The following is a 19014-nucleotide window of genomic DNA, read 5'->3' as shown; positions in this document are numbered from 1 at the left end:
TGTCCACCCGCTCCTGTTTATTACTTCACTCTTCAGTTCACCGTGTCCTCTCCTTAGTTTCTGGCTCCTGTTTGCTCGCCTTGTTTTCCCCCTGAGGGTCGGGAGGCGTTTCACAGCGGATGGAAAGCACAGCGCTGGGGAGCACGGCTCAAGCGTGTGTGTGTTGCTAATATTTTATTAAGTCTTATCAGACCGCTGTCTCTCACTTGCCCACCACCGTCTCTGGTTGCAGTCCTGTCACTCACAATTTATCAGAATCAAAACACCTGCAGCCACAGCAGAGGGGGAGCCTACATTTTTTTAAAACATGTAGCATATTCACACCATTGCTCTTTAATTCCAGCTGTTTAACATGATCTCCTTTATTTCCCCCCGCTCATTGTACACCTCCATTTCCTCTTCTGCAGACTTTGAATTCCCACACTCTCTCTCTCTGTTTCCCCGTCAGTGTTGCTGCGTGAGGAGGTGGCCCAGCTTCAAGAGGAAGTCCACCTGCTGAGGCAAATGAAGGACATGTTGAATAAGGACCTGGAGGACACCCAGGGAGGCTGCTCTGCCAACCTGCTCTCAGCGACCGAGCTCCGTGTGCAGCTGGGTGACAAGGAGCAGGAGCTGGACCGTGCCAAGGAGGCCTTACAAGGTCGGTCTCACCTAATCCACCAGGGTCCCTTCTCTCCAACAGCTATCGTGAATATACATCATATAAAGCTGTCCAGCCTCTTAGTGGGGAGTTTCACTCAGTTAGTTTTTATCACCGTGTCAGATATTAGCCCCATTTGCTATAAATCAAACATAACAGAAACACCAATTACTGTTTTATCATTTGTATTTCTTACTGGCAAACACTAATTTCTGTGCAATGATTATATAATGAACATTATACACTCGCATATAGTAGTTATACCTATGTCTTTGACTTTCTACTGATATGAGTGATGCAAAAATATCATAATTATTCATACAAGCGCCCGTTGAGTCTGAGCCCATCAAAATTCTCCCATTTTCAGCATCTTCATCCTTTTGTTTTGTTTTCCTCTGCATCCAGAGATCAGTGTTTTGTCATGTTTTGTTCTCATTCAATTAGAATATGTTGATTTCGTGCATCACAATCATTTGAAGAATGAGTCATTTAATGAACTTAAGGAAAGCGTGATTAACGAGGCTCGTTTTAAATCTATTACAAATCTCTGTTTCTGGCATAAGTTCCATTTTCAGCTGATTTTTTGCTTCTTTGAGAAGTTAAACACAACATAATTCAAAGTCTTATTTCATCATCCTAAATTTACACAGTGGGGCTTTATGTAAATGTCATTAACTCAGTGTTCTTTACTCTCAGCAAACACTGGATTTCATCTCTGACCAGCAGATATAACTCAGTTGAGTCTTGTTTGTACCAAAGGGATCAGAGCCACACATAGCAACCATTTACAGAGCGGAGTTGAGACATCATTCGGTCTCAGAACTGGGTGTCGCCCCCGATGAGCAGCCAAGTAGATTCCAGGTTCAGCTCATTGTAATCAAACATCCATCAATCATGACAAAGAAGCTTTACTTTGAAATATTAATGTGCTATCGACGTAGACTGGAATGCAGTGCTGATTATATAGTATTGGATTGTCGTCCTTCCTTGTCAGAAAACAAGTTCAGCTTATGCAACCAAATAGTTTCTAGGTGTAAAAAGAAAAAGTCAGCCCCACAGTGATTATTTGCAACAAAGATCCTATAAAAGAAAAAGTGCATTTAGTTTAGTTAACACCTTTTGTCGTGTGTGTGGCTCTCTCCTCTGCCTGTACAGCTACAGGTGACTAACAGCAAACTCGAAAAACTGTGCAGCATGACTGCTGCAAAACAGGTTTGAACGCAGAGAGTAAAATACGAGGACGCTGAATGTTGACAGGAGGAATGCTCCCTGAGTGACAGATGTGCGCAGTTATGAAAAGTACAGGTTCCAGTCTGGCCTCTTCTCTCCCAGCTCCAGGCTCTCAGGAGAGCAGTGTTGTTGTTTTGTTTTTTTTTTCCACTGCAAACAGCCACACCAGTTGGCATCAGCGCTGCTGGGTTGCCTCTGTGGCACAGTGCTGTCGAGAAAAATAAGGTCCAATTGGTTTTCTCCTGAATGAGCCAGCAGAGTCTCCACACGCCGGCCGAAACAGTTTCACATATGAATGAATAAGTGCCAGTGTGCCACTTATCTTTGGAGATGATTACATCATTTTCTCTGGGTAGTTTCTGTCTGAGGAAGAAGAAGAAGGAGAAAAAAACAAAAAAGAAACAAAGCAGCAGCTGCGGCTCCTCATTAACAGAAGGCACAGTGTCACCCAGTGGCTCCCTGCTGCAACTGTTTCCGACTTAGACACAGCAAAAATTGCACCGACTTGATGGATTTGTATTGTTCTGCCCGACAGTGAAATTGGCTGTTAAAGTGCCTCTTGCTATGCACATGCATGTGGTGAGAGTGTTTGTTTGTGTCGTGCAGCCATGAAAGGCGACCGTAAGCGTCTAAAAGTGGAGAAGGCAGACCTGGTGAGTCAGATGCAGCAGCTGTACACAACACTGGAGAGCAGAGAGGAGCAACTGCGAGAATTCATACGCAACTATGACCAGCATCGAAAGGTAACACCGGATGATCATTGATCATTTTTTGATTGTTACTGCAGGGGTTTTTTTTGGTGGGGTTTTTTTTGTGTTTAAGCCGGCTGATAGATAGAAAGGAACATCAGGACAGAAAGGGCAAAGATGTGTTTGAAGTGATAATATAGCCTACTCTACCTGCTTACAAGTGTACATTATAGTTTATTCTAAGCCAGTGGTTCCCAACCTTTCCCACTGCTTTTGTCAAAAGAATAATGTGAATAATGTGATGTCAAACTTTTGATGTCAAACCTTTTATTTACAAAAGTAGACTGTTGAGGTGGAGCCCTACCATGGGTATGTAATTACAGTCAGGAGCCCCATATACATTTTGAATCCATTCTGAATTATTAATCTGTTAATCTATTTTGTTCTATCCTATTTTGTTGTATTTTATTTCCTTTTATTTTTATTATATCTTTCTGTCCATTTTCCTTTGTTGTGTCATAATTGTTATCATGTCCCTATAAGCAGGTAGGTTGTGGGTTTTTGTTCCTATTGTCTTTGTTTATACATGATTTTAATTATCCAATTGGGTGTGTTATTGGGATTTTTAAATTTCAATATGCACAAATATAATATTGATAACTTCACAACCACAGAACAGACAAAGCTCTGTGGACCCCTTGAAATCTCTGACGCCCCCTGAGGGGGGCCCGGACCGCAGGTTGGGAACCAGTATACAATTTAAATGTACAATAGCCTATATAATGTGCAATTTTCTAAACATTCATACATTTTTACAAAATAGTAAATAAGGTGACTTGAAATATACTGTTATCCATATGGCTACATATTATAGCATGTGCAATGTAGCTGTGTTATACTACTCCATTGATCATAGGATTATACGTGTGTGTGTGTGTGTGTGTGTGTGTGTGTGTGTGTGTGTGTGTGTGTGCGTGTGTGTGTTCACCAGGAGAGTGAGGATGCAGTGAAGGCCCTGGCGAAGGAGAAGGACATGCTGGAGAGGGAGAAGTGGGACCTGAGGAGGCAGACCAAAGAAGCCACGGAGCAGGCCAACATCCTGCGCTCTCAGATGGATATGAAGGAGAACAGGATCAAAGAGCTGGAGGCAGAGCTCACCATGGTGAGTCATCCTGCATACGGACACACTCACAACTTTGGTGAATTAACTCAAACACAATGGTGTCACCTTGGCATTTTTATCCAGTGTGTGTGTGTGTGTGTGTGGCATAAATGCAAACAAGGTGTGGGCTTTGCAATCCTGTTGGTGTATTCATATCGGCTCAAACACATGCAGTAAGCTGCTCTGGTAGACAGTATATCCTCATCCTCATCCCTTCCCGCTCTCAAAGCATTAATTTCTTCTCTGGGCTGAGGCAGAAGAAATTCATTTTTCTTCTGTGTTGCTGTATTGGTCCCTCAGAGGTACAGTTGTCAGTCTGTGTGTCATTAATCTCTCTCCTCCCTCGGCACGTCACAGCCACCCTCAGATCCCACATGAAGCTGCAGCACAGATCAGATTTGTTGCCTCCTCCTCTCGTCTTATTGTTACCAACCGTTTCATTTAGCATTAAGTACAGTCTATATTGTCCACTATACGTCCGCTTCTAGTAATAAGAAATCCTGTAGAAAACAATCAGTATGAGTAGTTGTGGTGTAGTTTTAAAGAGACTGTAGTAAAATACTGTCTGTTGACTGACTTCAAAAGGCAAAGCTGCTATTACTGAGGATTTCTCCTCTAGAAAAACAAAGAAACTGCAAAGAGAAGATCAAAACCAAGCGCGTCTTAGTTCCTCTCTTGATACTTTCCAACTCCCAGAACCTGTTGGTGGCACTTAGCCTGAGGCCAATTCATTCTTGCTGAACACATAAATCTTTTAAAACAGGTGAGTTTTTACAGAAGTCTAATTTCCTAACACAGCAGGGCACTGTGGGTTTTAGCAAACATTACTCAACCAGGAGTAAATGGTGCATTTGTTAGGGAGCATTTTTAGCAGCAGATGAAATACAGCAGCAGTATGTGACATTGGTTTTACGTACAGTACAGTGTACAGTGTGTAGTTACTCTGACCCAATGTAAAGCGCAGTGTTATGTTTCATTGTTTAGTTGTTGTCTTTTTTGTAAGATTTTTGTGGGATTTTTTGACCAAAATAAAAAGATACTGTATAATCTTGCCAGTCTTATCCATTTTCACTTGGCATGTGCACATGTGAATGTAGATGCACACTGCTTATGTCTATGTGAGTTTAGTGGCAAAGCCCTTTCCTTTCCTTCTTTTTTTTTTTTTTTTGTCATACACGCAGGTATGGCTTATATAATGCAGAGAGGAAATGAAATAAGACATACGAAGGAAAACAAAACAAGACTAGACAAATGTGGAGACAGCATGCACAAAAACTGCTGGGGGCTGAACAAGAAACTGGTCCAAAAGATCAAAAATAAAGTCTGCACACCAGCTCATATTGTTGCAGTTAAATGATATATCACCACATATGTGTGTGTGACGTTTTGGGCGACCTGGGATGTCTGATGAAGGGTGGGGCGCCCAAAGCGTCACACACAGGTATATGGTGATATATCATTTAAATACACCCATAGGAGCACTTCTGGTGTGCTGACTTTATTTTTGATTAAAACAAGACAAGGACATGAATTTTTAATCAAATTGAAAGATTAAAAACACACCTGGAATGATCTAGATCAGACACAGTCAACACAGTTCATACCAGGCCTCAGAATTACACACACATGAGGCAGTAAGAGTCATTAAGGTGATGTTTTATTCATGGAGATCTTAATACCAGGGTACTAAAATGTGATCAATATTATCATTATATTAATAATATATTGTACAGAGTGCAAAAGGAAAAGGGAGAACGTCTAATTGGCTCATTTGAGAGTTAGTGAATTTCCAAACACAAGTGCTGTGTGACTGACAGCAACAAGAGTATAAGACCAGCCCTCACATCACAAGTGCAGCTGATCATTTAAACAGCCTGTTCAGAGTTGAGGATTAAGCCGAGCACAACAACGCACCTCAGAAAATGCACATTTCTTGTCCAGCGGCATCAAAAGCAGCAGCCCAACTGGCTGTGACAAATATAGGAGAGCCTATAGGTAAACAGATGAATAAGCGGATTTAGTCTGCAAGAAGGCCATGAAAGATTGCTCTCTCAGGGAAACAAACTGTTTTTGTCACATGCAGCACAGAGCTGCCCCGTGTGTCTCCACAGTCCTGAGACGACAGAGACCGATGGACTGTCCCTTCCTCTCTTATCGGAGCTGCTGCAGCCCCACAACTTCTGGCTGCAGGCCTGCAGAGACCTCCTTTCTTTCTCTCTCTGAGACACACACACACACACACACACACACACACACACATGCAAGCTTCTTTACATACACACAAACCCTTAAGATTTACATAGTTTACATGGCCCTTATAGGGATCTTACTTTTTTTTCCTTATGGTTATAAGTCATGTTAGCAGCACTGCTAGGAATGGTAATCCAAACTATTACTGTATGGTTCAAACTGAAATATCCCACCAATTACTGGATGGATTGGCATAAAATATTGTATATTCAAGGACTGTGTGTTGAGGTTAGAAAAATATATTTCAAAGCCATTAAAAATAGACACTAATGTGCAACAGCAAAACATTGGCTATCATTTCCAAATTATTTATGTCTGATTACCCTCTAGACAGTTATTACATTTATTTCCTCCTAAATATATCAAATATTAGACATTAGAATTAATCAACCAAACAGTTTACTCTTCTTTATAATCAGCACTACAGCCTACTGCTGCCAAAGTGGCTATAGATTCTTAGGGCTCTAGTTTCGTCGACCAGGTGAAGTCTGTGATCAGCGCAGCTTCGCCACGCCAACGGGGCGTGGACCAGGTCCATTTCGCAAGATTGGTGGGCCGCGCAGTCAGACTTAGACCGGCGCAACCCCTCCCCTCGTCCCTCCCACCGGCGCAAACGGCAAAGAGGGAGGAGAGAGGGCGGGAGGGAGACAGGAGGAGGAGAGAAAGGCGTGGAGTGGGTTTGACACAGCCGAGTCAGATCTTCACCAATCAAAGGAGCTCCTCTCCTCACCTTTAACTGCGCGGCGGGTGATGCGCGCTGCAAGTTTGTCATTTTATACTTGGACATGGACGGAGGAAACAGCGACGCCAGAGGCCGAACCTCTCCCAGGAGGAAACAGCTGTTTTGGTCCGGAGGTCCGAGCTCAGAGTGACCAATAATGAGTTTACTAATATACTTAACCAGGATTGATCTGATACACTGAGAACCCCTACGCAATCTAAGAAACAACAACTAATAAACTAATAAAGAAACTCACATTTATTCAAACCCTGTGTATAAGATCAGAGGTGTAGGCTACACTAATCACAACATAAACACACACCATGTGGATGAAATCAGCAAGGACGCGCTCTCTCTCTCTCCCTCTCTCTCTCTCTCTCTCTCTCTGTCCTCCTCTCTCTCTCTCTCTGTCCGTCTCTTTTTTTCTCTTTTTTTTCTGTGATAGAGATGCTGAGTATACTGTAGTAGGCTATATACTGACTATCTGATACCGAGGCTGTTGTGGTGGACTAAGAGAGATGATGATTTGTGTTTTGTTTTTCATTACGGCTGCGTGATGCGGTCGCACGTGCTTATGAATTAATAAGTAAATAAATAAATACAGCAATCATCACAAGGGCAGAGTGGTATCTCAACACGGCAGCGACATGCAGTCATCCACCCTCAGTCCTGCTTTTGGGACATCCACAGCTGCTTTTCAGTGCCAGTTCGTCCCTGCTGTGTTAATTCAGGTGGAGTTTCCTTTACGTACCGACAGCCTTTGATCTCTGCTTTGATCTGACGTCAGATGTGACGGGACAATCTATATAGATATAAATTCACGTGTTGATTCCGTTAGTTGCATTAAATAGTGGTTATTGTGGATATTTATTGCATTGAAATGTGTCTGGAACTGTGGAGATCTGCCTGTGAGGTCTTGGTGACGTGTGTGCACTGCAGGTCAGTCAGTCAAACTTCCACTGCACCTGCTGCGCTCCGCCCTGCGCTGAGACTAGACCTGGTTGGAGGTGGCGAGCTTTCAGCGCAACTTCGGCGGGACATTTTCGGACGAAACTTCCACTGCACCAAGCTGAATCTGTGACGCCTCCCCCTGCTGCGCCGCCACGCCTATCTCAGCGCAGCGCGATCTGCCAATCTTCCAATCTGACTTTGCGCTAGGCTGCGCTGGTCGAAACTTGCATTAGACCGGCTGCGCTACCTTGCGCCACCTGCGCTGCGCCAGCAAACTAGGGCCCTTAGTCTTACTGCTTGTCATAAACACACACACTCACACTCACTCACAGCGTTTAGGGGTGGAACTATATTTGAATTTATTGATTGAACGATATGGAATTGATAAATGGTTATCTGTCCTACTTATCCACCATTCATCAACTAAATATTCCATCACCATTTTTTTTTTGCTATGCTCTTCCATCTCAGACGTTATTGCGGTATTATGCAGATTTTTATCTTTTATCTTTCAGCTGTGGAGAGGCTTTCTTTTTCCAGGGTGTGAAAACACTCCTCGCAGCCATAATCAGCTCCTCTGCTGTGAAACACAGCTGATGGTGCTCATTGTTGCTCATTGTAGTGATTTGCGTGTCCCCACAGGCGAAGCAGTCTCTGGCCACGCTCACAAAAGACGTGCCGAAGCGCCACTCGTTAGCCATGCCCACGGAGCCCGTGGTGAATGGCAGCCAGGAGTGGGTGATGCAGGCCGACCTTCCCCTCACCGCCGCCATCCGCCAGAGCCAGCAGACCCTCTACCACGGACACACCACGGACAGACAGGGTAGGCTCACTGACCCCATCAGCCTCTGAGTGTCCATGCTGCTTGGTGTTGCTTTCACAGACCTGACATACTAACACAGGGTTTCTTGGAGTTTTTCTTTAGACTAACTGTGGGACTTTTCCAATGTGTGTGTGCCTGTGTGTGTGTGTGTGTGTGTGTGTGTGTGTGTGTGTGTGTGTGTGGGGGGGCCACCTCCAGCTGTGGTCAGGATCAGCCCCTGTCACTCTCGCCAGCCCTCTGTCATCTCCGACGCCTCGGCGGCCGACGGGGACCGTTCGTCCACGCCCAGCGACATCAACTCACCTCGTCACCGGACCCACTCCCTCTGCAATGTAAGAGCTGCCTGGCCCCCCCGACCAAGTAATCACACCTCCACACTCTTCTGCTGTTTGTGTGTGTCCCTCTGTCCTGTCGGCCTGCTGGGTGTCAGCCTGCCTGCGTGGTGCTGGTGGTGGTGGTGGTGTTACTTTGCATTTGACTCACTTTTAAAAGGATAGTTCAACATTTTGGCAATATGGCCCATTGCCATAATCCCTATAGTCATAGCAGTAGGTTCGTTACCTTTATTTGTCGATGCAAGCTATTTTTAGAACGGCAGAGCAGAGCCGTGAGCTGCTCAGAGCTACGCTACGGAGGCTAATGGGATTTCTTGGTTTCCCACATCAAACTCATCAAATACACAATCCAACAACTCCAAAACGGAACGTTACAAGACGAGTTGTTTTCAAGGCAAATGCAGAGACTGCTTGCCGAAAAACTGTCCGCATCGGGAACGCACATCAGTTGCATTAGAATCCGTAGTGTAGCTCTGAGCAGCTCACAGCTCTGATCTGCCGTTCTAAAAACAACTTGCACCGACAATTAAAGGTAACGAACCTATTCCTAAAACCTTAGGGATTATGGCAATAGGCCAATTTGCCAAAACGTTGAACTATACCTTTAAAGCAGTAGTTTGGCATTGTGTGATTGCATTGTTGTCAAGAGTTTGATCAAAAGATGTCTTTCATGTTTTAGTGCTCCCTCTTAGAAAGTTAGCAATAGTTTGGTTTGCAAGAGTGTGAGAATAAACAGGAGGCTTGTTTTGGTTCTCTTGACATTTTAGAACCTTTGAAGTTTAATTTAGACAGCGATAGGCCTTTTCTTTTAGAGAATTAAATATTAGTTTGTATAAACCACATGCCTTTTTTATCAAGCATCCAATATCCATCTATTTTCTCTGTCCAATTGTGGAAAAAAAACATCTATCAGCACCTCTTTAATTCTTGAGCTGACATATTATATCTCATTTGTTTAATCTGTACAAAAGCCAGAGAGCTCAGTTGCTATTTTTAATGCTAAGAAACACCAAGAAGTCAGAGTTCAACACATACAATTCCATACTGTTTTTGGCTGTAAGATGTAATTAATGGGCTGGAAGTTGCCAGACTTTGTCATCTTATTGACAGAGCTTTTATATATGAGCTGTGTCTTTGTACCAAGCTAAACATCTGGTGGCTGTGGCCTCATATTGACCAAGCAGACACATCAATCATTTCATCAAACTCTTGGCAAGAAAGCACATTCCACAAATGTGAAACTACTGCTTTAACCTCAGCTAAATGTGAGGACTAACCCAGGTCTCCCTTCTCCTCTGCCTGGTTCAGTCCATGGAGGACCTGGAGGACCAGAAGCGTAAGAAGAAGAAGGAGAAGATGACTCTGGGATCCCTGTCGCGGGTGTTCGCTCGGGGAAAGCAGCGCAAGTCACTGGACCCTGGCCTGTTTGATGGTACAGCCACCCCTGATTATTACATAGAGGAGGATGCCGACTGGTGATGCTGAGCGCGTGTGTGTGTGTGTGTGTGTGTGTGTGTGTGCGTGCGTGCGTGTGTGCGTGTGCTAATATTTGAATAAGTGAGGATATCCATCTGGCTTTAACTGTGTGTAAAGAGCGTTTTGTTTGTGGGGTTGTGTGGAGTGGGGACGGGGTTACATTTTAAAAGAGAAGCCCTTAAAGAGACTGCTATTCCCATAAATGTACAGTACATTACCCTCAAATTGTATGTTTGTAAATTAGATATATATTTATAGGTGTACATGTATGCATATGTATATATGTTTACATGCATATAAATATATATAAATATATATATAGTATATGGGGTTATTATTATGTGTAGACATGTTTATGCTGTATTATCTTCGAGATGGCTCAATGTTTTATGTTTTTTTATAACTGGAGACTTGAAGGACTGCTGTTTATATGTATATAGGAGTTATTGTGAAACTAGTGTTTTTACTGTAAATGTCATTTGGCTTTTGTTACTTTACAGTTGCTTTTATCATGCTTTGCAACACTGATTTCTACTTTTCTCCTTATTCCCAATGTTACTTAGCCCGTTTCTTGTTAAGAAAGAGGAGATATTGGCTGATTGACTTGAAAAAAGAAACAATCTCATGGATTTCAAATGGCCAGATTCAGTTGTTTCACACCGCTCGTCGAAAAACAGCACTTCCAGGTGTTGCTGTTGCAGAAATGTCATCATGTTCATAGTATGAATTCTGGCTCACAGTATTTGCTGATAATCCATTCACAACATATCACAAAGTACTGGTGACCTCCACATCCATTTATTCTGAGAGTGATATTCTCAGATACTATAACTTTAAAGACCAGCTGATAAAGGTTTAGAGTCTAGAATAAGTGTAGGAGCACAGACTTTGAATACACAAACAAAAAAATGAACAGTGACGCATTCAGGCTCACAGTCTCACAGTTCGTCTGCTGTCAAACTCATGTGCGAGTGCCAAAGGTTAAACACTCATCACTGAACAATCTGTGTAACACTCTGTCAGTTAGCACCAGCCTCGTAACATTGTTTATGCCTGTCTTACTGAGAGCTGTCAAATGTGCCAATATGAGACAAAGGAATGTGCATTGAACACCTGCATGATCCCTCTGTGTTGCTTTGACAAGATGTCCATTCATTGCCAATCAGATTAATAATCTCCACACTCCTGTGTTGCTCCTGTGTTGCCTTTCCCCCTATACCAAGTTATCTTTCCTTGCATTATGAATGCACGCCCCCCTACCACACCCTCCACCCCTTTTTCTTTTGCTGTTTTTTTTTTTTTTTTTTTTTTTTGCTTTGTGTAGAATTCCCTCCTCATTTCTCGCAAATGTGGCTCTAATAATTCTCTGTTAAATGCTTTGTAATTTAGGAGATGTTGCATAAAAGATTAAATCTATTGAAGTATTTTATTTAAATAAAAAAAAGACTCAAACAAGAGGTAACTTCAAATATTTATCTGCTGCAGCTGTTGCAGCCAGATGTTGAGGAGGTTTTAGCATTTTCAAAATGAATTATAATTGAAATGAAATCTTATTTTAAAAATAAAACTAGTAACTGAATACATCCTACGTGACCTTTTTCTGTTCCATGAGTAATCTTGTTCTTGTGTCCCAGTCTAACGTGTCTCTCCCTCTCCTCCTGCCATTTCTAATGGCAATGCTCTCCTGCCAGTGAGTAACTCCTCATCTGTTATTACCAGCTGTCTGTTTCTGCTCTCTGGGGATTATTCATATCACTCAGGTCCATTGGAGAAAAGAAAATCAAGTTTGTCTCATTTCTTTTTTGTGGAAACTCTCTTGAAAGATGGTGGACGTTGCATGCAACATTTCTGTCAGCATGTGGGGACCAATCAGGTAAACACACAGAGTTCATCCTGGATCTGTTCGTTCAGTATGAATCAGTGTTTTCCTGTTGATCAGATGGGCGGTTGATGGGCAGGCGCATGATGTCTTATGAATAATCCCTGTGTCTTTAATACATTATCCTAATGCTCTTCAGTCCCTTCATAATCACAAGGTAGTTGCAAAGTGTTTTAACACCTTTACTAAACATTGGTACTGTAGTTTTAGAGCTGATCGAAACTCAGCAAGAATTGTATGTGTTGTACTGGACTGAAATCCAACAGCATTTCTGACTTGGACAAACTCAGTTGTGTAGGTCTGGTTACATTTTAATTTGAACTCTCTTTAGTTATTTCCTACCCCAGCACACATGGTTCAGAGACACAGGCTAGTGTGGTTACATTGAGTTACCCTGGCTCCATCTAGTGGCCACATGGTGCAATTTACATACAATTTAAACAGAAAACAGAGTTGAAGGTATTTTTCATCCAGCTGACTGATAACGCTGACTTGATTGATATTAGTTAACGCAAATTAAACCAAGAAGGATACATTTCTAGAAAAAGAAAAAGCACAAAAAAAACCCTCTGGAGATGTTTACATGAAACATCCAAACCACTGCTGTGTGGTGTGTTTTCCATGATGCTGATACCCTCTGATTTTGGTGTTAAATTGTGTCCAGATGTGTCATTTTTGTGATTTCCATGTTCCTCTGACCCTGAACGTTTCCTGTATGCCACACCATAACTTCTCCTGACCAACCCAGACTCTGACAGCCTCACGCAGCAGAGCCTGTCTGACGGAGAGGAGCAGCTGGACCGCCTCCAGCAGGCGGAGCTCACACGGAACACGTGCATGTCGCTGTGGAGGGCAGGTGCGGTCCAGGCCTGGATGGAGGTTGTCATGGGAATGCCCATGTACATCCGAGCCTGCTCTGAGAACGTCAAAAGTGGCAAGGTACACATTTGGGTACAAGTGGTTCTTTTGCTGTTTGTCTGCTTTGCACTGGAGAGTGGGGAAGCTTTTTGAGCATGTGTGCTTATTCGGTTTGGATTTCCACTCTCTAGGTGCTACTAGGCCTAACAGATGACGATCTAGAGCTGGGTCTGGGTATCAGTAACCCGATTCATCGCAGGAAGCTGAGGCTGGCCATTGAGGATTACAGAAGAGCTGAGGGGGAGCAAGGGTGAGCAGCAGTAAACAAAACACTTAAGCAACTGGAACTGAGTGCATTTAGTCATGTACTGTGATTGAGTAGAGGTTTGAGGTAAATTACAAACTACTTTATACTCTGTGGCAGCTCAAGTCATAGTGATTTAACAAATTAAGAAGATCTCCAAAAACCTCTAAGAATTTATGTTTTACTAGAGCAAATCACCCAGCACTAAAAGCTGTTCAATTTAGATCAGTGGGTCTGTTTTACAGCAAGGACCCCTAAATTGACACAAATTAGACCATGGACCTCTCATTGGACAAAATTTAAAAACAAACACCAGAAATACACAAATATTCTGAGACTGAATAATGTTACTTTTTTTAGTCAATGTACATTCAAATTACTGCCAGTGGTATATATTTTTGGAAAATTTTCAAGAGATTTCTGGAAAAACAATGTAATATTTCTGGGGAAAAAATGTGGTAACATTTTGAGAAAAAGTTGGGGACCCCGTTGAACCCTCTCAAGGGCCCCTTGGGGTCCCCGGACCCTACTTTGAGAACTACTGATTTAGATCCATTTCCACCATCTGTAGCACTAAAATTATGCTTACACATGAGTGCATCGGTAATAAATGACCAATAAACAATATATAGTAGTTTAACATGCACAAGGATTATTTTGTGTTTATGAGTATTTTTATTTTTGATATTAGAACTACATTTTAATCATTAAACTTTTACTGATACTTCTAGACATCACTGTAATAGGGCACTTTTGCAGCTGCTGAGCATTGTTGTCTAATCCTTTCCTAGACTATCAAAGGCATCTGAGATGGACCATCACTGGGTTTCAACATCATGGCTCAGTGATGTGGGGCTTCCGCAATACTCCCAAACTTTCCAAAGCCACTTGGTGGATGGACGAGTGCTGAACTCTCTGAGCCGTAGAGACCTGGAGAGATTCCTCAACATCGGCGACCAGTTCCACCAAACTAGTCTACTTCTGGCAATCCAGCTGCTGCAGATGCTCAGCTTTGATAAAGAGGTTAGACCCATAATTTTAGGCCGTTAACATCAACTCAGCTACACTGACAGGTCTGCTTGTTATTTCCGCTATTATCCACCATAGCTCAGGGCAGACAGAGGCTCTTGGTGCTGCCTTATCTCAGTAGGCCATCATCCTCCCCTGACCCCTCTCTGTGTTTCCCTTGGCCGTTGTCACATTAGTGCTTCAGCGGTGCTATCCATGTGATGTGTTTTCGCAGGCCCTGCAGGCACGAAGGACTAAATGTGAGCATCTAGACCGGGACCCCATTGTTTGGACATGTCACAGAGTAATGAAGTGGATCAGGGACATAGACCTCAAGGTGGGTGGGAGGTCAGTCAAGGTTCCCTTCGCTCAGGAGATTTCCAAGAAAGATGGGAACTAGACACCACACATTATGAGTTTATAGATCTGACTCAAACATAATGGTTGCTTTGTCACTTTGGTGTCTCACCACTGCTGAAACAATACAGAGGAAGAACTCTGGTGTAGACATATCAACATAACAAAATGCCAGTAGACAGATGTGTTTCTGGGAACACACACTGGGTTATTCTGTCAGCATCCTCTATTTTGGCGTGCTTGTTTTTGGTAAACATGTAGCTGTAGAAGTCATTTTTCTAAGCTGTACTGCACAGTCAGGTACACACCATTTACAGTGTCGGTGTCAATGACAATGCCTCTTTATGTTTCACTCTTCAGGAGTTTGCAGATAATCTTCAGGGTAAAGGAATCCATGGAGCTCTGATGGCTCTGGATCCATCCTTTGACACTGACGCCATGGCTAAAGCTCTGGGCATCCCAAGCAACAAACACATGCTGCACCGGCACCTGTATGAGGAGATGAAATCTCTATCTGTCCCTCTCAGGTACATTAGAAACTCCTCTATACCTACTGTCCACCTGTTATGGGTTTTTGTTTATATAATTATTAAATGATAGATATATGATCACAGGGTTGTTAAAGGGATAGTTCACCCAAAATTCAAATTTCACTCATTATCTACTCACCCTCATGTCGACTAAGAGCTGTGAGAATTTTCAGAGTCCTCCGTGCCTTCTTTGAGTTACGGGGGGGTTCGCGAAGCAGTATTTGTCCATATAATGGTTGTCAATGGATACCAACTTTCTTCGTCCAAAAAGACACACCAAAAAACATCCAAATACCTCCATAGTGTTCGTCTGTAATGTCCCTCTTGTATTGAAGCCCCGACATGAGAAATTGTTCCGCCAGTCAGTGCTGGGGACACTGGGAGCTTCCACTACAAACAAGCTTAAAATATAGACTTATTTAATTTTTTTCGGAACAATCTCTCATGTCGGGGCTTCAATACAAGAGGGACATTACAGACGAACACTATGGAGGTATTTGGATGTTTTTTGGTATGTCTTTTTGGACGAAGAAAGTTGGTATCCATTGACAACCATTATATGGACAAATACTGCTGCGCGGACCCCCCCGTAACTCAGAGAAGGAACGGAGGACTCTGAAAATTCTCACAGCTCTTATTTGACATGAGGGTGAGTAGATAGATAATGAGTGAAATTTGAATTTTGGGTGAACTATCACTTTAAATGTGAAAAAGAAGGGATTTAAAAAAAATGAAGAAATAAGCACATAATTACATAAAGCTTTTTGTCATGCCTTGTGTTCACAGTAATGCAGAGCAGAGCAACGAGGTTTTCACTTCCTCACCTGTGGCTGTTAACCACTTTGCAGAGGACAGGGTGTCTATGAGAAGAGCAGGAAAGGTATCATGACATTTTACAGTTATATCATATGATTGGAATATATTATGTTCACTTCTAGAGAACTGTTGGAAAACACTGTCAAAGGAAATGACTCTTAACCAAATGTGGTCAGCATTTGAGTACTTATATGTTCAAAATATTCCACAAAGGGCCGTGCGGCTGCAGGTTTTCTTTCCAACCAAGCAGCAGCACACCACCTCCTTTAATCAACTGATCCCAGTCTCCAGAAAGCTGATTGGTCAAACTGTGTGCTCTTGATTGGTTGGAACAAAAACCTGCAGCCACATGGAGTATGATTTACTGTAACAAGTTCTTTTAAATACATACATACATCCAGTAGTGTAGAGCCTGGACTGACTAATATGATTAAATTAATGTAACTCAATTTAATTGTATTTGAGTCAATTATAAATAAATATGTAAACTAATCTTAATCTAGTTTAATGTATATTTTAGCTCTACTGTATTGATTTCATTCAATAAATTTTCATTAGATTAGATTTGAGTGAGTAGATTTGCTTTCATTTCATTTACTTTATTTTCAAATTAATTTTATTTTTTGTGTTAATTACATTTGATTCAAATAATTTAACTTGATTGAATTACAGTCATTTATTTTACTGAAATTCATCTCAGTCAAATTTACAATCTAATCAAATGTTGTGTATTTAATTTATTAAATTTAATACAATTTCAGAAGAATACATTTTATTTGGGTAGATTTTATTAGATTTGTCACTTTTCATTTAGTCACATTCTTGGAAAATAAGTTAACATTTTCTTTCATGTCTTTTTGTTTTTCCAGAGTCCACTGAGGTTACGTGCGAACAGCCACTCTGTGGAGCGAACCCTGGGCTTTCATGGCAGCTGTGGCTCTCTGCCCAGAGAGGCAAGAGTTCAGGCTGTTCCCAGGGCCAAAGGCAGCCCCATGCACACCTTCAAGAGCGTTGAAATCACCAACGTCTGAACCAGCCTCAGCCTTTGAAACTATTGTTTACATTGTTATTGTACCATAGCTGTTTACTACTGACGGAAACCTACGCTCAGCACTGCTTGACCTTGAGGAGGACGTTAGCTTAAGAATTTTACCACTTAAATTAACAATTCAATCATCATTTTGGCCAGAATAATAATAATAAAACATTGTCAGACACACAAATCATCTTTGACCTAACAGAGCTGTTATAAATAGAAAGAAGAGGAATTTTGTGGACTCAAAAGATTGTTGTGTTTTTTCCAACAAAATTCCCAAACTAGTTTTATATAATGGGTTTTGATGATGTGAAGAGTAACATGCAAAAGTAACTGTACAGTGTTATTCTACGTTGATGCCTTACATGAAATAGGTCTCATATTTATATTATCTTCACAGCTCTGCTGCCCATGCTTTTTTCACATTGTAAAGAAAGAATAAAGCCTGTGTATAGAAGAAAATAATTTTAATATGTTGAAATAATAGGAAATAGATAGAAATATATACACTGTGGAGACCTGACCTGTGACATACACAAATAAGATAAAAGAGTATGAGTTTCTGACTTACATTGATTACTCCACCTTCCCTGACAGTCTCCAGAGTCCAGGCCCTATCCAAGTTTGTCATCACAGTTATTATTATTAGTACCATTGTAACAGTTGTAAAAGTTAGTTGAAATAATACTAAAATAAATTTAGACATATAAGGGACATATAAAACAGCAGACACTAGCACAAGAGACAATCTTTAAAGTATACTTAAAAACTGGTCCAATCAATCTCCTCAAACATTAATTTACTTTAAGTAATATAATAGATGTTATGTTTTTATAATCAACATAAAGGAAAATAAAAAAGTATACGTATATATATTGACATCCAAGGTGATATGTAGATGTAAGATACAGCTGAAGGTTTCTGGGTTTTGAAAGTGACAATGTGTAAAATCGAAGCACCTGGTTTCCCTATGTTTACATGTGTCAGCACTGAACTCAAAAGAGAGAATGTAATGGTATCTTTTGTACAGTTTGCTCATGTTTTATAGCACACAGTTGTGTAAAGTTTGCTGTTCCTGAGCATGAGAACACATACAAACACAACATGTGCAGCTTAAACCCAGAGGTTAAAACAAACAGTTAAAAAACAGGTTTTTCCTCCATGTCTGGGCGTGTCCTGCACTTACCTACAGAAAAGCAGTTAAAGCGGGAAGATCAGTTCAAACCTGTATGGACCCACAAGGGAAGAACTCAAATGGTGTTTGCATTTGACACCACAGTTGATATGACATTTAATATTTCTCTTCTCTCAGCCGTCGGAGCTTTTCATGTATGTCAACAATAAAGATGAAATTACTGTCGACTGTCACATTATTACAGTATTGGGCTGTTATGGTTATTTTAAGACAGCTGTGTTAAAATCTGTGTTGAGACACTAAAGGCTGAAAAAACTGTTAAGTTTTGTCATGATGATTGTGGGCAGTGTGCATCTGCGTCTCAGCGTCTGCACCAGCTGTTCTTTCAGTTTTTCTATTTGATGCTATTCACACATCACGTCATTCTCACAACTCTTAGCAATGCACTTCTCAATCTAGTGCAAAATATGGTGGCCCTGAGAGCGCCATGCACTTAAGAAAACACATGCAAATACAAACAAATCAAAACACCCCTATGAATTTGAGAATCTACATCTACTGCAAATACTGACAAAGCAAGTGCCCTAAGAGCACCTCATTGGTGATGGTGCAATGCTGTGCTTTCAACCTGACTCACATATCAGAAACAGAAAGCAAGGCCTCTGCCACAAACACAAATTAGATTACACTATAGATTTTCATTCCACTAAGTTATGAGAAAAAGATTTAACTGTCAAGTTTAATAAGCACCACTTCACTGCATCTGTGTCGGAGACTGAAATCAAATAGCATTCATGACAAATGAGAAAACCCA

General features: G+C 41.6%; 1 protein-coding gene across 1 annotated transcript in view; it reads left to right on the top strand.

Moving 5' to 3' along the window:
• Positions 1–18517, top strand: part of kaznb (kazrin, periplakin interacting protein b) — a 123149-nt gene extending 104632 nt beyond the window's left edge. The window contains exons 6-18 of the mRNA XM_085777467.1: positions 449–640; positions 2477–2613; positions 3551–3721; positions 8286–8466; positions 8665–8798; positions 10110–10233; positions 12905–13095; positions 13206–13324; positions 14110–14341; positions 14562–14663; positions 15044–15210; positions 16000–16093; positions 16899–18517. Coding sequence (XP_085633593.1) covers positions 449–640; positions 2477–2613; positions 3551–3721; positions 8286–8466; positions 8665–8798; positions 10110–10233; positions 12905–13095; positions 13206–13324; positions 14110–14341; positions 14562–14663; positions 15044–15210; positions 16000–16093; positions 16899–17060 — 2006 coding nt within the window. The 3' untranslated portion in view covers positions 17061–18517. The remainder of the gene's footprint in view (positions 1–448; positions 641–2476; positions 2614–3550; positions 3722–8285; positions 8467–8664; positions 8799–10109; positions 10234–12904; positions 13096–13205; positions 13325–14109; positions 14342–14561; positions 14664–15043; positions 15211–15999; positions 16094–16898) is intronic.
• Positions 18518–19014: the final 497 nt, after the last annotated feature.

This window comes from Trachurus japonicus, chromosome 5 (genome assembly GCF_045865225.1).
Source record: "Trachurus japonicus isolate A0001 chromosome 5, Traja_1.0".
Lineage (NCBI taxonomy): Eukaryota > Metazoa > Chordata > Actinopteri > Carangiformes > Carangidae > Trachurus > Trachurus japonicus.
The sequence above is the reverse complement of the archived record's forward strand: the minus strand, read 5'-3'. Positions and strand labels throughout refer to the sequence as shown.